General features: G+C 43.2%; 1 protein-coding gene across 1 annotated transcript in view; it reads right to left on the bottom strand.

Annotated features, from left to right (window-relative positions):
* CLCN1 (chloride channel, voltage-sensitive 1) overlaps positions 1-15017 on the bottom strand; it is a 41479-nt gene extending 26462 nt beyond the window's left edge. Inside the window, exons 1-7 of the mRNA XM_009892303.1 lie at positions 14829-15017; positions 8185-8338; positions 7518-7649; positions 5878-6006; positions 5641-5774; positions 5215-5292; positions 636-714 (exon numbers count right to left, since the gene is read on the bottom strand). Of these exons, the coding sequence (XP_009890605.1) occupies positions 636-714; positions 5215-5292; positions 5641-5774; positions 5878-6006; positions 7518-7649; positions 8185-8338; positions 14829-15017 (895 nt within the window). The remainder of the gene's footprint in view (positions 1-635; positions 715-5214; positions 5293-5640; positions 5775-5877; positions 6007-7517; positions 7650-8184; positions 8339-14828) is intronic.
* Positions 15018-24631: the final 9614 nt, after the last annotated feature.

The raw sequence follows: 24631 nt of genomic DNA, 5'->3' as shown, positions 1-24631 counted from the left end.
TATTATCTTCAGTCCACGGCCTCTTCGCAGGAATCTTTTTAAGCCACTTGTCCATTTGGTGAGGGTTAGTTTAGTTAACACTTGATAATACAAACCATAAAACCACTTAAGTTGGCACACATTGATTGCAATATATTGCAATACGCTAAAAGCAAACAAATGAGTCAACCCCCCACATTGTGAACAGTTCTATACCCAGGACACCTCATGCACTGTATGTGACAAGTTGTCATCTGACATATGGACTGAGTGAGGGCACCACTACCAATACAAATACTGAATATTAGTAAAGCTTTATTTCTTTTTTTTTTTTTTTTTGGTTTAAAAAAAATCGAAATTCAGGATTTCCTTCCCACACCCCAATGGCTCATCTTACGCACCCCCTGGGGCATGCACACCCCAATTTGGAGACCACTGTTCTAGAGAACCTTCCCCTCTTGCCTCCAGGAGGCTGACAACATGCGGAAAAAAGACTGTGTCAGAGATGCTGGGGAGGTTGGTATTGCTAAAAGTAAGCTTCTTGATTCAAAGTAGATGACATTAAAAATATGGTGCAGGAAAGGGGGAGAGGAGAAGAGGACTAGGCAGGAGAGGATTTAGGTACCTGAGGAAAACGAAACAGAACAGCCACTTGCCTCCAAGTGGTGTCCCAAAGCAGCAGCCGACCCCCACAGCGCAACCCACAGTCAGGACATCTGAGTAATAATATGGCTGCTACTGGTGAAAGAGACACAGACAGACAGACAAACAGACAGAAGAAAGAAGGAAAGAAAGCAGAAGAGTGAGTAACAGAATTGTCAGGTACGGCCACATGCTGTCACCCAACTCTGTCACCAGTCTCAGAGTTATAGCTGTATTTATCTTATTTCTCCCTTCTGGATGGCTTCAAAATATTCAAAAGACAAGACCTGGTAAAAGACAAGCATATACCTGGAATCACATCTTCAAGACACGTGGAGAAGGCAGCATCTCATCTTTCATTGAAACAAGCACATTTCTGTCACTGCAGAAGTGTTTTGTGGAAAATCCTCCAGAGGGTGGAGAGCACATAAGTGTGTTTTGCTCCATCTCTTTCATTTTGGCAGGGAATCCCAGGATATACATGTGCCAGAGAGTGCCTCAAAAAACCCATCCTGTGAGTCTGTGTGCACAAGGCACGTGCATATCCAGAACCAAGTGTGGACAGATGCCTGGTTCTGTCACCCCAGGTAGGTGAGTGGGTAACAGATCACCTAACATTGTGCTGTCCTAGTGAAAACAATCAAGATAATAAATGGAAATGGAAGGTATAAAAGGTAGAGTCTCTTCTGAGACAGTTTTGGAAGACATAGAGCTGTTGAAAGGGAGAAAATGCTCTTCTGCTCTTTCTCCGAGATTTGGCCCTGAAATGCCAGAGAATGGTGAAAGGTAATAGGTTTTATTTTATTTGGTCTAAATCCTAGGTGATGTGTAATACACTCGTGTTAAGAGCCTGTGTATTTGGTACTTTCTGCTATCATGTGTTCCCAAAGTAGCCTGTTAGATTTCCCACAAGAGTTTTGAGAAAGGGTGGTCTTGTGCTATGATGGGAAACTGAGTGGGAAGGCTGAATTCTAAGGCCTGAAGGCCATGAATTCCTGTTTACCTGAGCAGGTGTTTGATAGAGCCTCCACCAAAAGGTGTCACAAGGCTATCTCTGCACAACCCAACAAAAATGGGCCGTGGACCATTCCGTAACCCAGAACAACGTGTCCTTATCCACAGCTTTGTTCTAGGTAACTTCTGGGCCCTATTAGTGTCCTTGTGGCCTTAAGACGTAATCATGTCCAGAACAGGGATGGGGTTCAGTGCAAAGTGTCTGGAATAGTGGGAGGGTTGTGTTATAGCTCACCAGCATGGTGATTAACAGCGTGAAACTGAGGGTACATGCAACATGACCTGCAGTATGGCAAGAGGTAATAATTAGAGTTGTTTGAAGGTGCAAAGCCTGATGGGACAGTATTGAAGAACAGTGTGAGACAGAGAGACCTATAGCCACCACTGAGAACAGCTTGTGGTATATGGCATCTCCTAGGACCCAACACTGTGTCAGAGTGCTGCTGCTGTGCCGCAGCATAGGTGTAGCCAGATAGACCCAAACAAACAGGCAATCAAAGAGTACCAGACTGCACTTAGAAAAAGTAGGCTGGGCTCCTTTTTCTTGTCAAGGGCTAAATTTACTTTTCAAATCCATTTTGAGGGCTCCTCATTAATATATAGGGTGATGTTCAGCAGCAACAACACCAAGTTGTTATACACCATGGGCAATATGATCTGAAGTTGCAAGCTATATCCTGGACTAAGGTTAGCTAAAGATTACATGATTCCCAGGTAAAGGAAATCACATTTGGCAATTTGGAGTGAATCCATAAGAGGAACACAACTAGGGCTAGTTTGTTCCCATACTACAATGTTTTCACAGACTCACAGCAAGTTTTAATCTGGAAGGTACCTCTGAATGCTTCTTCTCCAATTCTCTGTTCAGAGCTGGGCTAATTTCACAGCTAGATCAGGGTGCTCAGGATCAAGGTGCTAGGTTGAGCCCTGAGCACCTCCCCATATGAAGTTTCCCCAGCCTCTCGTGACACCTGTGCCACCATGAACAACCTTTGAGGCAAGGGGAGAAATTTTTTTTGTGCACAGATAGAATTTCCTTTGTTGCAAGTCATGCCTGTTATCTCTTGTCCTTTCATGGTTCTCTGAGAAGAGTTTGGTTATTTTGTCTCTCTAACATCTTCTTTAGGTACAGAAGACAGCAATTATACCTCTCCTCCTTTAGCCTTCTCCTTTCTTCTCTAGTCTCTCCTAGTTAACTATATATAGTGTGTCCTACAATCTCTGAGACTATATGAATTCCAGGTACAGAGAAAGAAATGAACTGTAGACTGTGTTATGGAAGGTTTTCTGGTTTGGGCTTTTTTTTCCCATTGTTTTTTTACCATTAAGAGAGATACTATTTTCCTTTTATACTACCAGCAGTTCCAACTGACTGTGGTCTAATCCTTGGTTCTGAACTTGTTTTCTCTCAAGGTTTTTGGTAGACTTACAAGTTTTACCTTGAAGCCTCGCTCTTCAGCTCAGGCTGTCTCCAACTTGCTATGTTGCCCACATATACACAGCTCTCAGCCTCTCTCTTGCTGAACCTGATTTTCTTCCTGGCACGTCTTTTCTCAAGTTGGCAACTGAAGAATCGCTGATTTGTAGCTGACAAACTATGTTCCTTCCTTATTTTTGGTAGCAAACCAGAGTAAAGATCATTATTGTGGATGCAAGACTATATTGCATTTGTCAGCTAACTCATCCATTTGAAGACTAACAGGAAAGTAGTGCATGGAATAAATAAAGCCAACCTAGGAAAAACATTGCATTTCACTTTCTCCTTAAACTTCTGGGCACAATAACAATGGAGAGAGGTTCAGGGCAGTGCATGGGAGGACAATGAAATGAAGACACAACAAAGAATGGAGAAGATTTTAAGACAGATTTTTTATGAATATATTTCTACCTTTTTGGGAAGAAGTTACCATGTAACCTCTGGCATATGTCTGGATTAAGGAAATTGCATGAATCAGAAGATTAGCACAAATGTAAGGGGACAGAGATAAATTTCCACATTTCTCCTCGCAGGAGGATCATAGAAAGGTGGGAAGGGACCACTGGAGGTGTCTCCTGCAACTCCCTGCTCAGAGTTGCGCTAATTCCAAGGCTCTTGGATCTGGGTTCTTGCCCAGGTGAGTCTTGAACATCTCCGAGGGTGGAGATTCCCCCATACTCCTTTAGCCTTTTCTCCTTTAGGCTGAACAAACCCAGCTTCCTCAGCTTCTCCTCATATACCATTACTCCAACCTCCCAACCATCTTATAGGCCCTTCGAATCTCTCTTATATGGGGAGCTCAAAACTTTACACACTGATATTTCTGTTCTCCAGTCCACTGATGAAGTATTCATAAAGTAGTTTCCTGTTCACATTATCACTTCCTGCCATACTTGTCATCATCTTCTGCCCTTAGATGTTGCTACTCCTTACATGACAGGTTTTTTTAGTTACTGTTCTCTACTCGATCCTTATTGACTTTCTGGACAGTCCTTGGTGCTCTCCAGGTTGAACAATGTCTGTGGCAGGCAGGGACTGAACAAGTTGTGTCATTAGAAATTAGCACATTAATAGGTGTCACTTTTCCTATAACCTTCCCTTTCTTTCAGTTCCAACAGTTACACATGAAAAGAAAGAACCTGAGTAGCTAGACCGCAGAGGTATCTGTGGGTAACCTTTCCTGAGAGCAGGAAATCTCACAGCAAAAGGCTATATGAGTTGTACATTAAATGTCACATATAGGAAGACACTTGCCTCCAAGAGGAGCCCCGAAGCAACATCCAACTCCAACTGCGCAAGCCGCCACCAGGAGGTCGAACTGCCTATGCACATTCTGGAACAGAGTGCAGCCAGAGAAGGGCATGCTGGGGTTAGAGGGAGCAAAGCAAGGGGGTTAGGATCCAGAACAATGAAACAAAGCAACAGCCAGCAGCAGATTCAGCCACTGCTATTACAAATAGCAGACTCTACACACTTTAGTGCAGTCTTTAGTAATGTCAGCTGGTCTTCAGCAGTAACATCTGGTCCTTACGCACAGACAGGATCTACTCAAGTAGAACAGCACCTCCCATTGTTGTATTACACAGCCAGTTTCTGCTAAGAGCCTGTATGTAAAGCAGTTCCTACATTTCGCTATATATGCAGTTAATAGATTTTTTATACAACTAGTCAATACAGTGATCAGCCTGCGGAGGCTGTTCTGCGACAGCAAAAGCCTAGAGACAGTGTCAGTGTCTATAATTAGCAACGCTGTATAAATTTGGCTTAAAGACAAATTGATCTTTGTCTGCTGCTACTTTTTCATACAGACAGTCATCACAGGGCAAAGGTATCAGCATCATGAGATTGAAAACTTGTCAAAAGCATATTCCTAACCAGCCTCTGTATAATTGGTAGCTAATATTGGTGGTCCTGCACAGTTATTTGAGTGTGTATCTGGCCTCCCACTACCATTTTCTTTGGCCTGCATTTTACTGCTCTATAGCAGTACAGTGAACTTCAATCCATATGTTTCTTCTGTGTTTTGTGGCCTACCAATACTATCCTATGTGTTTTAGGAGTTCAGCCTGTGGAAGAGCTGTATGCAGAGACATGTGCCTTACCTCATACACACCACAGAAGATTGACATGAACTTGCTGAGTACCGCAGCACAGATACTGGCAATATGCACAAAAGGACCCTGCAAGAGAAGAGGAGGAGGAAACCAGAGAGGGTTACCCTCTGGTTACTGACAACCATTTAGCCATTGCAGACCTCATAATTTTTCTTTGGCCATCTCAGGCAGCCCTCCAATCTTCTTCTTCCCTCTCAAAGACTACCTGGCTTGAGTTCTTTGATGTTTTCTATATCAAGCCCTTCAAAGTGGAAGGAAAATGGCCAATGGAAGATAAGCGTTGCTGGAAAAAGCAGAGCTTTAAGATGAACGGTGGCAAAAAAAAGAAAACATTTATAGACTCCTCTTTCACAGACAACTCCTCCCACCTCCCAGACCCCGGCCACTACCGCACATGAAAATAGCAATATTTACCTCTTTCCCCACAGGCATGCCACTTCCAAGCCCAGCTGTGAGGCCCACAACTTTGGCCACAAAAGCTTTGAGAGTGAGATATTCCTTGAGGACCACTCCCCTCATAATCGTCTTGAGCTCTGGGATTCCAGACCCTGAAAACAAGAGCAGAGCAGGGGATGAACAAAACCTGCAGCCAAATGGAATAATAAAAACCAGACAGACAGAAACAGATCTTGCCATGCCTTCTGCCCTCACCAACAGCTTGTGGAGAGACGAGGTGGCAGAAAATGGCCGCAAACAGGATAAGAGCAAGTGGGTATGCGACCCACACCAGATACTGCATAGGAATATTCGGGTGCAGCTCTCTGTACATCCACTTGTAGGCTGTAGACAGACAAACAAAGAAGTTGTCAGTAACCACAGCTGCTCCAAACAGCTTGGTAGACATCAAAGAATCACACACTTGCTGAACCTGCCCATACTAAATCTCCCTGAGAAGTGCTATCCTAAAGCCCTCATTTTCTAAGACAAGTCTTGTTACCTTTTGAGTACGAGTTCTCAGATAAAACAGGCATTCTGCAGGAACGGGTAGAAATGGCTCTCTGTTCTTAAACACTGTTAATACCTGTGCCCAAATGTGGCGTAAGAAGAGATATGTTACATGTAGTTGTGAGGATGAATCACTGTACAGGGTCTTTTCTTGTGGCAGCCTGAGGGCCTTATGTGGGTCCTGAATGACAATAAAGTGATCAACCAATAACTAGTGCCCTCTCCTCCATCTAAATCACATGAAAAATTGTTCCTTCATAAAAACTAGCTTAAAAGCTCTGATTATGGTTTGTCTTTTAGACCAGCAGCATGAAGGCAGTTGTGCCAACTGTTAAAACATCAGTGGTACGATTGCTCAGCCAGGTACAACCGAACTGCAGGTCCTGTGCAGTTCATCTTCTTTGCCTGAGCTGAGTCCGCACACAGCAGAAGGCTGAGACTTGGTGGAGAGAATTAAAAAACCACAAACCAGAAGGGACTCAGCTGCAGGGAGTATAAAGGAGAGGGACTTTCTGAGACTGGTAGGGTAAGCCAGATGCCTGGTAGATGATGAAGCTCTAGAGGGAGGAACATTGGGCTGAAGGGATATTGGGAGCTTTGAGGAACTGCAGTGTCTGGTGGACATCTGCAGCCAAGAGCACTGAGAGGAAAGGTTTGGTGTGCACGTGCAGGTCAGGTTAACAGAATGTGGGCAATGTTGTGTGTGGGTGTGCTCCCCAACATGGGGGGCAGGAGGACTGAAAGATCTTGTAATTGTTATAGCTGCCAAAGAGGAGAGGGACCACAGGAAAAATGTGGGGAAGTGATATAAGACAGTGATTAGGAGATCCTTGTGAAAAGGGCCAAAGGAGAGAGCACTATATGGCCAGGTAGCAGGAAACTGCAGGGCACTGCATAAATAAAAATTAGAAAGAACAATAATAAAGTAAAAAGCAGAAAAAGTGTCAGGAGGGCATCCAAGAGCCCCTTCCTCTCCCCATCCTCCATGTGCTCATTATTCCTGGGGAGGATGGGAACCAGCATGATAGGAAGGACCATTTCCCTGTGCCCCTCCACATTCAAAGGAGCAGGAGGGAAAGGGAGTGAAAATAATATTTTTTCTTTGACTTGTCATACACATATCCTTTGTTTCTGCCCACTTACTTCCAAATTTTTCCCTGCCATCCCTTTAAAGAACCTCTTCCTAGTTAACCTTTTCCCTGCTATGTTGCAAGTACTTCAGACTTCCCAGGCAGCAAGGGGTGAGGATGGGACACTGATATTAAAGGAGGAACATTTGTCACTGGGCTTTGTAAAACATTCATATAATTTACAGTGTGCTTTTTCAACACCTGAATGGGACCCACCCTGTAAGCTCTTCGCACTGGCATAATCCATTCCCCAGCTCACCAACGCCATGACCAGACCCAAGAGAACCAAGAAAATCCAGTCCTCTCCAAGCTTCTTGGTAACATATTTCTGGATGCGTCTAGCACAGTCTGTAGAGGGAAGAATGAACCAGAAAAACTGAGGGAACAGAGATGAAGCCTGTGTCTGTCTCTCCTCTCCTACGCTGAGAACCAACTACAATAAGGATTTATTTGGAAGCATCATGGGCTACGTGTTGAAGGACTGGTACCCATCCATCTCTTACATAGTCCTGCAAAATCTTATGCAGTTTAAAAAACAAAAAAACAAAAGGGGGGGGGGATGGGACATGGGGTGGAATTTAACATCTTGTGCACTAGCAGCAAAAATCTGACACAAGAAAGTCCATTTCCTCCTGTTACAGAGATCTGTTGTGGAACAAATTATTAACTTGGGACTGGTCTTCTTTCCAAACAGATTTTGGCTCTTCATATGATGAAAGCTTGCATGAAAAAGTATTTTCGATCCACTGTGATTCCTTTTCCTTCCTTCCTTTCTTCTCCCCCGTCACAATATTCTTGTGTTTTTGCCTTGCTTAAATTCCATCTCTCTGGCTGGCCTACCCAATATCTAGTTATAGGGTAATGAAAGATGAATTGTCCCTACCTTGACATTTGGAATAGTGCTCTTCTTTGATCTCTACTTGACTCATACGTTTCAGGGGTCTTTCATTGTTCTTTTGGGCCTGCTTCTTATTCAGTAGTTTTGCTGCTTCCTTCTCTGCACAGTCAGTTATCTGGTCTGTGTATTGGCCATAAAGCTAGAGGAGCAGAAAGCAAGAGAGATCAAAAGGAAAAGGTAAGGCAAATGCTTCTTCACAAATAGCATCAAAGATGAAAAGGCAGATCTACTGTCAGTCCGAGGTACAAACCCAAATGTACCCAAGCAGGGAGACAGAGACACAGAAACTCTCAGACAGATGCAGCTCATCTGTTTTTTTCTTTTTCCTTTCTGGTTTCCTCTTCCCAACCTCTCCAAAATCTTTTAATCTCCTCTTTGGGGGTACAAGATGTGATCATAGAATACTAATTGCTTTTTAACATCCTGAGAAAGAGCTGGCTGTGGTCTGAAGAGATTGAGCAGGCTTTCTGGGGCTACAAAAGAAGGTCAAAATAGTTCACATGAGGCTGCCAACCTCAGGGATTTCTCATAGATTTCAGCCACACTGTAGAAGATCTCTGAAGGTTTTGAGAAGTATTACACTATTAATCAGGCTGCAGGAATGTCCTGCATCTCATCTTCCTGCTGCCAAGGAATGCTTAACAGGGCACACAGCCACTGATGGTGCCTGTGGAGGAAAAGAAGCAGCATCAGCCCAGACATATCACAGGGTACTGCACATCTCCTTCCATTATTTGCCCAAATCATCATGCTAAGTCCTCTCACATCTCCAGTTCCTCTGGATTTCCTAACTACCTAATCTAGTCTTTGTCTTCAGATACTAATCTTGAAATGCAATTGGTTATATGCAATTCAACAACATGTGCTTACCAATGACATTTCATACACGGAGGTATAGTAAACTTGGCAGTTGTGCTGGCTTGTCAACGAGATCTCAAGGCAGCTTGAAGGACCCTGACTGTGCCCTCTTGTTTGTTTATCAGATTCCCTGAAGAACAGCTATCCTAAATCACTCTTTCAGAGTACAGGTGGGGAAGGTGTGCATTTGAGAAGCAGAGAATAAGCCTCTCCTCCTCACATGTCCTTCAATAAACCATCTTTGGCTTTACTTGAGGTCATTTTACCACCTGATGCACGGCCTCTGATCTTGGCACTTCCCACCTGTAAGAAAGTGACATTTTGCTTCCTCCCCATCTGCTGCTCTAGGATTTTCTGAGTGGCAGCAAAATCAGACACTTCAGTTGGAGAATGACAAGACATACGAGAGATATAAAGCACTACCAAGTGCTTAGGGGACATTTCTATTTGACAGCTTTGTGTTTCCTCCTTTTGAAGTGACACAGGAGATGTTGCTCCTGTTCCCTTGAGATCCAGTAGATTCAGAGACTCACAGAAAGATTTACAATGGAAAGCACCTCTGGAGGTTTCTAATCCAAGCCGCTGCTCACAGCATGCAGACTCCAAAGCCAGATCAGGCTGCTCGAGACCTCGTCCAGGCAACTCCTAAACATCTCCAAGGGTGGAAATTCCCCAGCTTCTCTGAGCTCCTGTTTCAGTGCTCTACCAATTCATATTTCCAAACATAACTGAATCTCCTAAATAGTTTATTTATTTGCATATTCCTCAAGAGACACTTGAACCACGTGCAATAGCTCTCTTTGAAAACACTGGTGTTTTTTTCACCGAAAACAGATCTAGGCTTTTTTAAAACATCCTGTTGTTAAGGTGGCTTACCTGCAGTCTCTTAAACAAATTGATCTTACCTGAACGTTTGAAAGTATTCTATTCATCACTGTACTGGAAGCTGACAAATTGAATGAAATTATTAACCACATGATTATCAACACACTCTTGGCAAATTAAGTAATGCAGACTCTTTGCAGTGAGGAATGGACATGCTCTGCCCCCCCATAATACAGACAGGACAGTCAAACATAAGGCTGAAGAGCTTCCTATACAAGGTAAGCTGTCACATACAGAATCCAGTCCTAAACAGCAGACTGCTCCTATTTCTCTCACTGTGTCTATTTCAGACAGAAATGCCAAGTACCAGCAGATTTTAGACAAATGCATCTTCGCATCACCTCAGCTAATGTTTCATTGCCTTTACATGGTCATGAGGGATGAGTTTATATCAAATACAGCTTAATCCAAAATATGAACTCAAATCCATGCCAATTATGACATTAAAATTAAGAGTCTTCCATCTACCCAGACGGAACAGCATGACAGTATAATAGTATCAATGGTAAAAGTCCTCATACAGTATCCCAGTTCACTGCTTCTGTCTGGCTAGAAAATGGTGCACTTGGGATGTGGGAAAAAAGGAGTTAGTCTCCGGACACAAAAATGAAGGTTCTGTCCTGGAGAACAAGTTAGTCTCAACTCACTTAAATAATGCTTCATACATCTCCTTTCTTCTCCAAGACTCTGGCACTATTTAAAATGATAGGAGATTGTGGGAGAGAGAAAAAATCCAGGAATCAGAGGATCACCTTAATGCAAAATTAGGTTAGGCAAGAAATATCCACTCCATTAGAAGACATGTAAAACTAAAAATATAACATAGTAGGACTTAGACTGTTCCTTCTTCTGATGCTCCCTCTGTAACACAATGAACACAGGGTTTCTGAGCACCAGAAAAACTGGAGAGAATTTTAAAAGATATCAATTACCACCTAAAGGGTTGAGCCAGAAAAGGTACTATCACACCCAGCTTGGCTAAATGCTGAGTGAGAACATGATAATGGTGCAAAAACAGCTGACAGAATAAATACTGCAAAAAGCAGGGGGAGGGGGACACCTCCAAAAACATCCAGGGAGAAAGCACAACCAGAGTAAAGTTCATTTTCAGGGAGGAAGCATTTATTAATGTTTAACTGTAAACTAGCAGGGTTTGTCTTTCCAAAAAAGATGGGAAAGTTTCATTGCCTGAGAAATGAAGGAAAAGCTGCACAGAATCTCAGGGGAAAAATATGTACAGCACCACAATCTCAAGACTTTTCTGGACCTATTTTCTGAGAGCTCAGCGCCTGCATAAAACTGCCTTCCTCTCACAGTCCAAAGCCATTTCCCATGACATTCAGACTGTTCTCCACAGCACACTCCAGTCCTGAAATCCCATCCCCCAGCACTGCCAGTGCATACTAGTTTTAATCTGCTGCTCCTGGCCACTGAGGCAGCCTTGAGCTCTACTGCTCATCCCTCTCACTCCCACCTCGTGGCCATCCTGCTATTCCTGAAAGGTTGTTCCTTAGGGTTTTTTTCTCATGGATCACAAAAGAGTAGCCATATTTGGTCTCAAAGGTGAAACCTCACACAACTCACTTCATAAGTAAATATAAATGTCAGTAAAAAGTCTAGGCTCAATTGCTTAGACATAGAGCCAATGAGGCACGTGTGAGAGGCCAGCAGCAGCAACAAGATAATAGTTCTTCCTGGAGAACAAAAGGCAAGGGGGACATCTAACAGCAGTCCCACCACCTGAAGGGAGAGGGGGGTTGGAGAAACATCAGAGCGATACTTCTCAGAGGGCCACAGCAAAGGACAAAAGGAAAAAGGCTTAAATTGCAAAAAAGGAAAGTCTGTGCAAAAGGAAAACATGCTCCCATCCACCCCCTCTTGAGGGTAGTTCAGCACAGGAGCTGGTGCCCAGAGGGGCTGGGGAACCTTCAGTCTTGGAGATGTTCAGAATGTGCCTGGACAAGGCCCTGGACCTGACCTAACTTTCGAGTCAGCTCTGCTATGAGCAAGGGCTTGGGCTGGAGACCTCCAGAGGCCCCTCTCACCCACACATGTCTGAGTCTGTTATTCTATAGTCTATATTACTGCATTGCCTAATTACTCATTACACATCCTTCCCACTACACCTGCCTATGTATTGCCATGAACATCCTTTCTATAGTCATGAATAACACAGCTTCTAAATACTTCACCAGCTTTATCTGCTTTCTCATGCAGAAAGAAAACAATACATAATCCTACAGTATATAAGAATGTGTATTTTTATCAATGTATACTACATCATATATGATACACCTATTATCTGCTCTTATTTGTCCAAAATTATGTATATATTACTATTATTATCCTCCTAGTATGATTATTTTATTATCTCTTAACCACTACATGTTTTTTGACCATCAATTATCTGAAGGTCCCAGGCCAAAGACCAAGATTTCACTGTTTTGAGGTCTGTGTAAACCCAATCAAATCACAGAGGCAGTCTGAAATAGTTTCCAACCTACATATAAAACAAAAGGCAACAGCTAGCAAAAGAAAAGGGCACAACAGAATGAACATATCTCTCTGCTGAATGTTTTTTTTTTCACACGACAAGGGGGAAAGAAATCTGCATGGAAATGGATGAAAACACATGCAGCAGGTGGTTTTTCATGCTAATAACATAAGTGTGCATGTTTGTACAAGGTGTACATTAGTGTGCATATTTATACTTTACGTACATGTGCATAAATGGCTAGTAAAATATACATACACACAGCAAGCCTGGTTTTGCCACGGTATGTCTGCATACAAAGTTTCATACATAAACATACATGTACATGTGTATGAGATTGTTCATGTATTTCTAGGGCACATTTTTCAGTAAATCTATAAATACAGCTGTCAGTTCTTTAGACTGCAAATTGTGTTCACAAACGCGTGCTTGCTTGGTGACATTACTGCCTGAAGATATTCACAGGAATGCATTTGATGGCCTGTTTGTGCCTGAGGTTGTCTGTCTACGTGCACTGACCAGCATGGCTGTGGAGCTGGGCGCAGACACTGCGATGCCAGGTAGCAAGAGCACAAAGGTGGGTTGTGTTGCCTCACTGTGTCACCTGCGCCTGCTTGCGAGAGCGGTTTTAGACGTGGGGCACTGGCATATCGGGTGGATGCATGTGAACTGGGATGCTGTTGGATGTGCCTTACTGGAGAAAGAGTTTGCATCCCACAGCTCCCCCACCCACCCCGGGCCCCAACTCACTAATGGTTCATGCAGCACAAGGTACATCTCCTCAGCCTACTGCAGCTCTCCAGCCCTCGGTGTTGCCCCACTCGCACCCCACCGTGTAGGTGTCTGCCATCCTCCCAGCAAAGCTGTGACGCTCACCCAGGGCCAACCGGGAACTTGGGCATGGCTGATGGCGCCAGGATGTCTCCTTCCCACCAGTTGACCCTACCTCAGGCCCCAGTCACTGCGGGTCTGCTGGCCGCCACAGGCCGGGCCAGGCCACAGGGCCACCAGGCTACAGGGCCACAGGGCCACAGGGTTGGTGCTTAGCATCAGGCAGCGATTCAAAGGTTGAATCCCATCAGAGCTTGGCTCCAGTCGGGCACATGAACGTCTCCATCCCATGGTCACCGTGCTACCATGACTGCCACACCCAAAGCGTTGGCTTGAGATAGTGTAAATAAAGCATAAACAGCTCCAGTCAGACTTCTGTCCAGACACCTTCCTGTTCAGGCTGCTGCTTCCAAATCAGCCAGGGAGCAGGTTTTGGAGGGGGTTTCATGCAGGAGACATTTGCAAACTCTCGGATGTTTTAGGCAGTTTCAGAAGAGAAATTCATGACTGTGGCTATGGAACAGATTTTCTAATCTTTTGCAATGTAACACATATAATACTCATTGGGATGCTTATCTACTGGAAGATATTTTCTTGGTGGCAAAGGTGGCTTTATTCCTATCACTATATCGCAAAAGTCATCAGGAGATGATTAATGCATCCTCTCCCTCATCCCCCAATCGTTCACCTAAGTATTCATGTAAGGGTATTTGTACTCATGTAAGGAGAAATATCCACTCTGTATGAATTTCACATTCACATGCTCTCTCCCTCATCGTTTGACTGCATCTTTCATTGCTCTAAAGCCCTCTGAGGGCTTTAGTCTGAGCAGAGTGGTAGAACATAAGACATCAGGACTCTGCTGTAAAATCTCCCCTTTGCAGGAGGCTGTCCCAAAAGGAGAGGTAGAGGAGATACAGAGGATAATGGAACAAGAGTTTATAACCAGAGTACATCTGCGTCCCAGATATTTTAGTGAACCGCTGCTTGTATGAACCAGAGAAAGAGTCAGATCAAGTTTAAAGGTTAGAAAATCCCTCGCTTACAAATCCCCTAAGAGTTACCAAAACATGTATGGATCTGTGAGCATGAAGTGCTTTTTGTTCAGAGAAAAATCAGAACAGAGCTCTGCATGACTTCATCTATACAGATGTGCAGGTAGATACCCACCTACATACATCACTGTTCTCTTTGTATTTATTCACTCCTCTGCTCTACTTAATATCACTATGCAGCTGAAGGCAGCTGCAGTTTCTCTTTGCTGTTGCAAACACATAAATGGTCTAGTTGATTTTCCCCCCCCCAGCTTGCCCATTCTCTCTTTGTGTCCATGGCAGGTGAAAATGACCCCTGACTCAAAATGCTGGTAGCACTCCTGGATGTAACTACAACCGTCAAAGTCAACGCCTGACCTGGGAGTCAACAAATGAAGGGGAGAGTTGGTAGAATTGGGAATGGGCAGGGATGTGTGCTCTACCAGCACCATTCCAGGAGCCCCAAGAGCTTATGTGATCCCAGGGAGACCTGTGCTGCCACAAATGTCCCAGTTGTTCAGCCCTACCTGTGGGTAGCTGAGGGAGTTCTCCAGGTAGTGCAGGTCGTCCCCTGTCCCCCCGGCCTCACATCCTGCCTCCAAAGGTATCCCGTAACGGGTGCATTTCTCAAAGGAGACATAGTCGTATTGCGGTGTGCCCTCCCACAAAGCTGACTTTGATCTGGGTTCCTGCGTCGTAGTCTCTGAGTTCTCCATGCCTCTACTCTTCCTCACGCTCAGTTGCAAAGGAGCTGCCACTCTGGGCCTTACCTAGAACTGCCTCATGTTCTGGCCAAGAGCATGGCCTCTGCACTTTCCTCTACTCCCTCCTTCCTTTCTTTCTCCCCTCAGATCACTCTGACTTGTCCTGTTCCTGCACTCACTTTCTCTCTGCCCCTTCTCTTCCTCCTTGTGCCTCTCTCCCCCCTTCCTGCCCAAAGGCAGTGATTGCAGGGTTTAACTGTATTTTTAGCAACCTTCCTCTGCCACATGATTCCCCAGTGCCGTGTCTGATGTCAGCAAAAGGCACTAACTCCGACGGGATTGAATATCAAGCGTGGGCAAGAGGGGAACTCCTGAAGGAGAGGGAAGGGGGAGGGGGGAGGAGGAAAGAAGGTGGTAAAACGGATGGACCTAGAAGTACAGAGGCAGAAAGCAGACAGGAGGAAGCAGAAATGATTATCCAGGAGATCTCTTCTTTCACACCTCCCCATCCTGAGCAAGCCGTATTTGCAGTGAGAACAAAATTCAGTGGGCTTCCTTGTTCTCTTCCCCATACCAAGCGTCCAAAAGACTGAGTGACAATCATAAAGATGCCAGCAACTATGGTAAGATAGAACAAGATGGGTACACAGTCAGTGTCCCGAGACAATTTTTCTAAGTCCATGGTCCACAAGAGAAGCAGCAAGCCCTAATGGAGAAGTCAGGCATACCTCTAAACTGCTGAGCATTACAGCTGAATTGCAGCCTTCTCATGTGCCTTTATGGGGAATGCTTTACACGTTTGAAGAATGTCACCAAACTGCTCTGTGGGTATTCAATTATGGGTATACGCAGAAATTTATTCTTCTTGGTGCCCACTTTTCCACAGGCTAGAGCATTCAACAGCTTCTCCTCTCTACTCTGCCACTTGTTTCTCAGACAGGCAAAAAAGCAATGAACTTAGCCAACACCAGTGAGCTACTAGCCAGTGACAGGAATGAGAAGCATGTTCCAGCAACATGGTCTAGAAACACCTCCCAGTACTGTCAGTGTGCTGACTGTAACCATATGTCTTTTGATGGCTACTAATCAACTAAGAGCAGTGAGTTCAAGATCTTAGGAATTGTATACAAGAAAAGAAGACCCCAAATGCCTAAAACACAGTCACTAAAGAGCTGCTGTTAACCCCTTCTTCCTCCTCTTGTACACTGTCACCTCTCCAGTATAATGGTTGCCAAGCTTCTCACACTGCAGGATAAGAGATTTGCAGGCAGGATGGGGGAGAGAAAGTTGCAAAACACCCTTCTTTTGGGTCCAGAACATTAGTCTCATTATTTCATTTTGCAGACCCCTGTAAAACATTTCCCCTGGAGGCTCGTTTTGTTTTTTCTCAGTCTGAACAGTCCTTGAGAGTGGGGTACAAAGAAAGTCTCCAAGAGGATGGCACACTCGATTTCCTCCATGAACCACCTCCCCACCTCCTCCAGTGTTTCTGCTAACAATATCCATATGGATATTCATTAGCAATAATATCCATACGGATATTGTTAGCCTGTACAACCCACACCTGGTGGCAGGCCAGGCTGTATATTTACAAAAATATAGAGGCTCATCTCTTTCATTCTCACCAGCACTCACTTTACTGTCAATAAGCAATATTTCCTGGAGGAAGACTGTGTTGCATCAGTAGGACAAAACTTGTAATGAGCCACCTTAAACTCTTAAAGAAGAGTTTCAAGTGACCGTGTCTAGAAAATCTAAGAACAACATTTGGATACCCTCATGGATTTCCATCATAAAGGCATTAACTGCTCGCAACCTACTGAGATGCTTTTGGAAGACCAATGTCACTATAGTTAACATAAAAAATGATGCATACTATATACTATATAGTGTATAAAATACAAAAACCCCTGTATAGAGTATAAGTGTACATCATATATAGAAAACCTAAAGACCAACCAGAGTAAGTCTCAGCAAACATCAAAGCTGTAATACAGCACCAGATTGTCAGTTATTATTACACTTAGTGGAGGAGAACACTTATCAGAGCCACTGAAGAAAACTAATGGGAACCTTTACCCAAAGGTGCACTCTTCTAGCTCTTGTTTTTCAAGAGGCAGAAGAATACCACATCAAAAATGTCTTCAGTATAAAAAAGAGCCCCCTACTGCCGGCTAATCAAACTCTACTGTCTGTCTTGTATGATACTGTTGTGGAATTTCCATGGAAAATAATTATATAATTATAGCCTAAAATAAGATGATCCTACCCTGAAAGGTTTTTTCTCCGAGAACTGTCCCTCTCAGCCTCCAAACTGGCCTCAGCCTCGCTCACCTCATCAATAAAAGCATGAAGGACCCTAAGACCAATTTTCACCAAATGGCTCTAGTTGCTACTCAGATAAGAAACCTTTACTATCCTCGTAAGGAACACAACCCACAATAACCCTGTGCCCTCACTCGTACTTTCCACAGTGCAATACACCTCATCCAGTGCACTAAATGGTAGAATGATAACTGTACAGATGAAATTGAGTGATTATTATGCACACAGTGGTACACGTGTACACTCTAAGGATATAGCTCTAAGGACATCTGCAGCTAAGGACCTAGCACTTGTCTAACTCCCAGTGGGAGAGCACTTCTCATCAAACAATCTCTCTACCTCTGATGTCTCTGCCCAGATACTATCTACCAAGGAAAAGACTGAGAACTGAAATTCACCATTCCAGTGCATGACAAAATGTATGCCACCTGTAGAGATACTAGATCTATGTCACATTATAAGCTGTGTCCTGAACACTAATCTTATCATGCTCCACAGCTTATAAATCACCCCTTTCCCTCTTTTCTCTAGGATGAAAGTAATTTGTCAGCTGTGTGGGCACTATTAACATCCTCTCTATTCCACAAGATACCAATAATCTTTTGTCACAGCCTCGCCGACGCTAGTCTAGTTAAATTCAAAGCAGCTACTCTCAACTTATATTTGCTTTGAGATCTGCTGCTTCTATTTCAGACTCAAAGAAGAACTCATAGACACAACAGCTTGTCCACTTTTTCCAGCTGGCATAGCTGACCTAGTGAAAGGTATGTTCCAGCTCTACCCGTTGTCTTGTCCATGTTTTCAAATCAGCAGGGTCCCAAAAGGACAGAATACTGAGCACACCCTGAAAAAGATCTGCCTTTCTGCATTGCTGCTGCCCAGCAACTGCTGTCAAATCTCCCCTGTCACTTTTTCTCTAACTTCCTGGCACAGTTTGTCTTTACGTATTTTCTTTATTGCTCATCTGTCCCGCTTTCAACTACCAAGGTCTAGCTCTGCCCTTCTACCAGGACACAGCAACGTAGTAATGCTGCTGCTTGAGAGGTTACCAACAGACTCAGGAGACTAGCACAGAACTGGAGGAAGATATAAAAAAAAGAGGAAAATGTAATAACCATCTTGCATTAGTCACAAACACAGATGACCTGTATGTATGGCTTGACTCCTCAGGTCCACCTAAGCCTCTTGAAAGGGCTCACAAAAGTTTCTAGACTCCTCCACATCACACAAGAGGAAAGGTATACAACCTGCTCAAACACCAGTTTTTTCTTTGCATATTACAGGCCCTAGAGGGACTTCAAAGTGTGTTTCTGTGGTACTTCCTTCAAGTAGGACATCTTCACGACAGATGAAACTACAGCTACAGCCCATATTATGGTCTTAGGTGAGGAAAAAGAAAGGAATAGAAGTTAGAACTCTCACCCAATATGGATCTCTTCTCCACTCAACCATCTTTCTCCCTCCTCTTCCCAGTTTTCTCTCAGGTCTCCCTTTCTCTGACTTTATTTTTTTTTCACCTGAATGCTTTTCATGATGCAGAAATATAATTCCTAGCCTTCCCATCCTACTGTCTTTATAGTGAAAGCTCTGATAATATGGTGGGACGGATGATTGAAGACTCACCCTTCTCTCACGGTCCTGTCCCAGGAGATTTATCACCTCAAATCCCAGTGCTGTTAATCAACAGTGACAAGATTAATGTTGTTCCTTGTGCCCTGCCCACACAATTATGAGACATCATACTACCTTCTGAGCCTTCTGCTTATACTAGAGCTTTTTTTGTGTGTGTGTGTTTCTCTAGCAGATTCATCCTAAAAGATCTAGACCACTTCATGATCTCACTGTATACAAACCTTATCGCCCACCGCCAGACTGCAGCCTCCTCTGGAATGAAACACAAGGTCTATTTTTCAGCTGCCATCGGGACTGCATACACAGACTTATAGCAGATGGTGATGCAGAGCCCTCTGCCACCCCAGAATGAAAGGAGACGAATTTGTAGAGGCAGAGTTATTGTTACTCAGAACCATGCACACAGAATAGAAAAGCAGCCATTTAAGAATAAAGAAAAAATAATATTCTGTGCTTAAGATAACTCAGTCCAATAACGCTGTGAAGGAGATAATATAAAAGATAGGCTACGAGACAAAAGAAACTGTAAAGGTGAAAGGGAGAAGGGGAGTTTTGAAGGAGGAAGAGGAGAAAGGTGACAAAAGGAGGACTACTTAACTGTAACAGAGGCTCTAACAGATAAACATGGAGGCAATACGAGACAAAGAAAGCACAGAAGGATGTGAGGGGATGAGATACAGGACAGAAAGAAGTCACAGCAAGTGTACTTTGCCTCAAGCAATAGCTTCATATGGAGCAAAAAAGAGTGAAAAGGCAGGAAAAAGACTTCAGTAGACATATGATAAGGCACTGTCTTGTAGATGAGAACAAGGTGCTTGAGTGGGACATTTTATTAGACAAGACACCCACGGAGGCTTCAAAGAGCTACAGGAGGCAATTGGAGCTTTGGGAGAGAAAGAATGCTGTGAAAAGGGTTAGGAAGAGGGAGAGAGACTGGGAGAAAAGATGGCTTTTATCGTGAAAGACAGAAATAGACCGTGGACTAAGGCTTGAACAGTAGCAAAAGAGAAATTTAAGCTGTACAGGAGCATATTGCAAGCAAGGCCGAATATGGAGAGATGATGACAGAGAACTCTCAGAGAAAACTTGAAAGAAGGGTTAAATTCACAGTAAGAATTAGAAAGAAAAAGTCCAGAAAGTTTAAGGGCTTTCATCATGGAGCAATAACAATATAATATGATGATATTCAAGAGGACATGTACTGACTAATACTAGACTGAATAGAGCAGAATTGACAGAAACAGGGCAGATTTTGAGAATCATCAGCTTCTGATAACTCAGGTAGGGAGATGGTGATGTTACCAGAGGAAAGGCAGAATGGGAAAAAAAAATAGATCTCACAACTGAAAGCAGATAAATACTTATGGGAACACAGGGACATGAAGGAGCCATTGAAGTAGATGTTGGAATAGATGAACTTGGAAGGAAACTTGAACAGATCATGATATGACATGATGACATTGTGGTATGACATGATATGACATTATGATATGCCATGACTTGGCAAAACTCAAATGAGCTTAAAAGGGGCAGGGTTGTGTCCCAGTTCCAGAAACAACTCAACTGTCACAGTCTGCAGAGAGCGCTTTGTGAATTCACCCCAATATCAAATGAAACGAAGCCATACCTATGTTGATGCTGGTACCTAAGGTAAACTATTTGTTAATTTGAGGTTGTCTTATCTTACATCACAGTGTGGTCACAGTTTGGAACTGAGAGCAAAAAGAACAAGCAGAGATAACTTAAACAAATCCAGAAGCAAGAGCAAGACACAGAAAATCAGATGAAAGAGAAGATAGCAAAATTAGGTTTTGTAAATGGATCCCAACTCATTCAGAATTTTAAGGTGGATCTGACTAGATGTCCGGGTGATCTCTCAGGTCAAGACCAGCAGGCTTCAAAACTCAAAATAGAATGGTCTTCACTAGAATAAAAATAAGATTATTTGATATTTTTTTTTTTAAATAGAGAAAACTTAAGCATGTAGGTCAGGAATAACTGAAATAAATATATAGTTTATACACAACTCCCCCGCACCCACTGCAACCTTGGTTGCAATTAACTCGGTGACCTTCTGAGCTGCTAAAATTTTGTGCTTACAGTCCATTGCCTAGGAGATTGTTTCTGCACCTCCACAGCTTGGATGGCTCCTCCCCTACAGCTGCCCCTCTTCTTAAATTGCAACCCTCAATTCTGTCAGTGACTCTCTATCCCACAGTACTTTGTAGCCTCTATTAAATAATTTCTTCCTTGCATATGCTCAATGGCTTTCCAAAGGCAGAGGTATCTTGCTGGTGGGGTAGAGATCTGATTGTCTCATCTTAGAATAAACTGAGAACAACACAAATAGACACAGTGTGTATGCAAGTATCAAAAAGTTAAAGTAAAAAAAAAAAAAAAGAAAGAAAAATAATTAGAATGCTGAGAGGCAGAAAACTATTTATAACAGTTTTACGCATCCAAAAGCATCCAAAGTCAATAAGAACTAGCAAACAGTCAATGAACTATTTAAAGTGGGTTCAGTGGTTTTCTTATTTTCTAGGAGAATAATGTTGCATCACAAGTATTCTCTGAAGCAATCAGCTTGAAGATATTTTAGCAGAAGAGACTGAGAAGAGCAGAAGAGACTATCTAGGAGATACAGGTTCATCCTTAGTGATCAAAACATATTAGGGATGCTTCTAAGCTCATGAATTTGTTATTATTTCAGGACAGAGAATCTACAGACTCTCTGGGAAACTGCTCCTTACCTGTATATCTAGACAATGATCTCTGATTGCATATGGTGAATGTTTGCTAATAAGTCACCTGCACCATGACCTGTATGTTCTTGTCAGCTAAAACCACCCTTGAGAGATGGTAGGCAGTGTGTGGTAGATAATTTCTGCCTTTCTTCCTCTCCTTCCTGTAGATTGCTTGTTGCACAGGTAAAATTAATAATTGCACATCCAATCTGTCAGTTGTGCTATCATGCTATTACACCAGCAACATGACTGACATCATAAGGGTGGAAATTAAAACCAGTGATGAGCTGTGTAGAACTGGGCTGGCACTGGGTGTGTTAGGGCTCCTGGTTTTGTATCGGACTTGGATAATTTCAAGAGAAGAATGCTGTCTCTTATGTAAGCCATGGCCAACTAGGAAAAAATGTCATCACAGCTGAAAAATTTAGGAGGACGACTGGCTTATGAAGCAAAATTATTTGGACTGAGATGAAAAGGGAAGGTTTCAAAGACATTTTAGGAGTATGCTTGAGCTGCGGTTGGGCAAGAAGAAGGGATCTTGAGTATGGACAGGTATGTCTAGGAGGTCATGGCTAGGATTAGAGGTATGCAAGGAAAGAAATAATTTATTTCATTTTCCTAACACACGTTCAACTTTCAAATGCTTGAAAAGTCACTTCTTTGAGGCCCTAGAATCTATTGATCTCTCTGAGTGGGTGATTACACTACTGGTTTAGGGGACTTAAGGAGCAGACTGGTTGTAAAGGACGGTCCTGATTTGTTAGGTACTGGAACTAGTGATTAAGAAGCTTGATGCAACAAAAAATTAATTTTCAGCCAGCTCAGCTCTCCATTCCGTCTGATGCATGGCCACATGAATGTTAGAAAAGAAGGGGTCAGTAACACACCTAGAAAAGAGGAAAGGGACTGTCTTTTCTGATTGCGGCAGAGACATAAGCAACCATAAACCTTTTCTCAGTAATACTTGGGTCTTGCTTACATTTCAGACTTTCATCATTATTAGAATAGATGCTATAAACTAGTCATATGAATTCCATGGTACTGGTTGCTGACTGTACTAGTGTGTCCTGTCCTGTCTCAGCTAACTGAAGTAAATGATGTCAATGTAAAAGTTGTAGCACAGACATCTTATCACTACCATCAAAGACTTTTAAATACCTAATTTACTATAAAAGTTATACGAGTAAATCTTGTACAATTTTGACTAGGCTTCCATTTTCCTTCTCCTTCCCCCATCCAGATGCAAATACCCATACAAAACCACCTAACTCTCCTGCACAGCAGGGGTCTGGCCCATTTCCCATAAAAAAAAACCTGGTGGTGGTAGTATGACTGGTATGGTAGTAAAGACAAAGGTAAACAGAGAGAAGAAGATAGTTGTTGTCTTGGCAGCCAGAGTAATAAATCCATCACAAACGAGGAAAAAAGCAATTCCCCTGTGGCAATAACCTTTCCTGTTATCACGGGCTGCTGATACAGGGATGATAATGAGAGTCAGCATAACATTCACTGGACTCCCTCCCTCTTTTAACAGCCCCCTGCTTTGACTTGTAGGGAAGTGTTGGGGGAAGGGAGATGCACTGCATCCAGGTTGAAGTACTGGGTCGCACTTTGGTGTGAAGGCTACAGAAAGTCTTTTCTCTGTGGAATTCATTAAACTAAAACTGCCATATATTTACCAGCAAGAGTCAATTTTGACTGTCACAAGGAGAAAAAAGTGCAAAAAGTACTCCAGGGCCATAAGGGAGCAACAATCTCCAGATGTCAGAGAGACAGGTAGACTAGTATTTCAAGCCCAGGACAAGATAAGTGAGCAGAAGAAAGTGCAGGAACTGCCCTACGAATGTCATTGTATCCCAGGACTGACATTTAATGTCCATGCCATCTGAAAATATTAAACCTGGAACAGGAATCCAGGGAGGGGCTGTAGATCGACAGTAGAAGCTATTAACCAAAGTCAGGAGTGATGGAGGGATAATGGCCAATAAAAATAAGGTACAGAGGTTAAATGATGGGATCTATTCCAACTTTCATTTAACTTGGGAACTGAACTAAGTTCTATAAGTTGCTAACTCAGATTGTTTATGAGAAATTACTGATTTTTGGATGACATATTTGTATGTTTAAAAACATCGCTCACAGTCTTGCTCATGCATTATTTCATGTTCAGAGTCAGCAAAAATCACTGAGAGTATTTGTGGCATCTTATTCAGACACTGTCCTCGGTCTGTGCGTAACTCAATGTTTGCCTATCTGTATCATCATCATATTCTATTCCACAAGTAGTATTATGTCTATAGCATATTTTGATAGGGATCAGACAGAAAACAAACAAACAAACAAAAAAGCAGAGATGGTCCTTGTAAAATTTTTCAAATCCTACTCCCTCTCCTGCTTGTCCTTGTGTCAGGGGAGAGTTGTTGCTCTCTGCCAGGTGCACTGGCTGGACTGGGGACCTTTACTTAGTCTACAGACTTTTGGCACTATGAGGACCACTGGCTCACACAAATCTGCAGGCTTCTCAGACCCATCATGCTGAGGGACCATCTGTGCCAGCTGCTGAAGACTCATTACTCTGGGAAGAAGATGCAGCATTGCAGATTACAGCCCCATCTTCATCAGTGAGGGCCCTATTGAAGGAGGGAAGGGGACCTACAGGGCAGAGTACTTCCCTGTACCAGGGGGACAATAGCTCTGGCTACAGAACTTGCTGATATAAAACACTGCTGGTACCACTGGCACCACCACTGCTGGCCAGTGGATTCTTCACATCCCCCTTCTCCCACCCTCCAAGAGAAACAGCTCAAAATCCCACCATTAAACGCCATGGGATGGAAGGAAGATCTCTGTAGGGGCAGGGTCTCCTTGCTTTGGGCAAAAGGGTTCTCCATTGTGTTCCCAAAGGAGACCTTCATCTTAGCAATC

This window comes from Charadrius vociferus, unplaced genomic scaffold (assembly GCF_000708025.1).
Source record: "Charadrius vociferus isolate BGI_N301 unplaced genomic scaffold, ASM70802v2 scaffold301, whole genome shotgun sequence".
Classification (NCBI taxonomy): domain Eukaryota; kingdom Metazoa; phylum Chordata; class Aves; order Charadriiformes; family Charadriidae; genus Charadrius; species Charadrius vociferus.
Note: the sequence above shows the minus strand (reverse complement) of the source record. Positions and strands in the feature narration are given on the sequence as shown.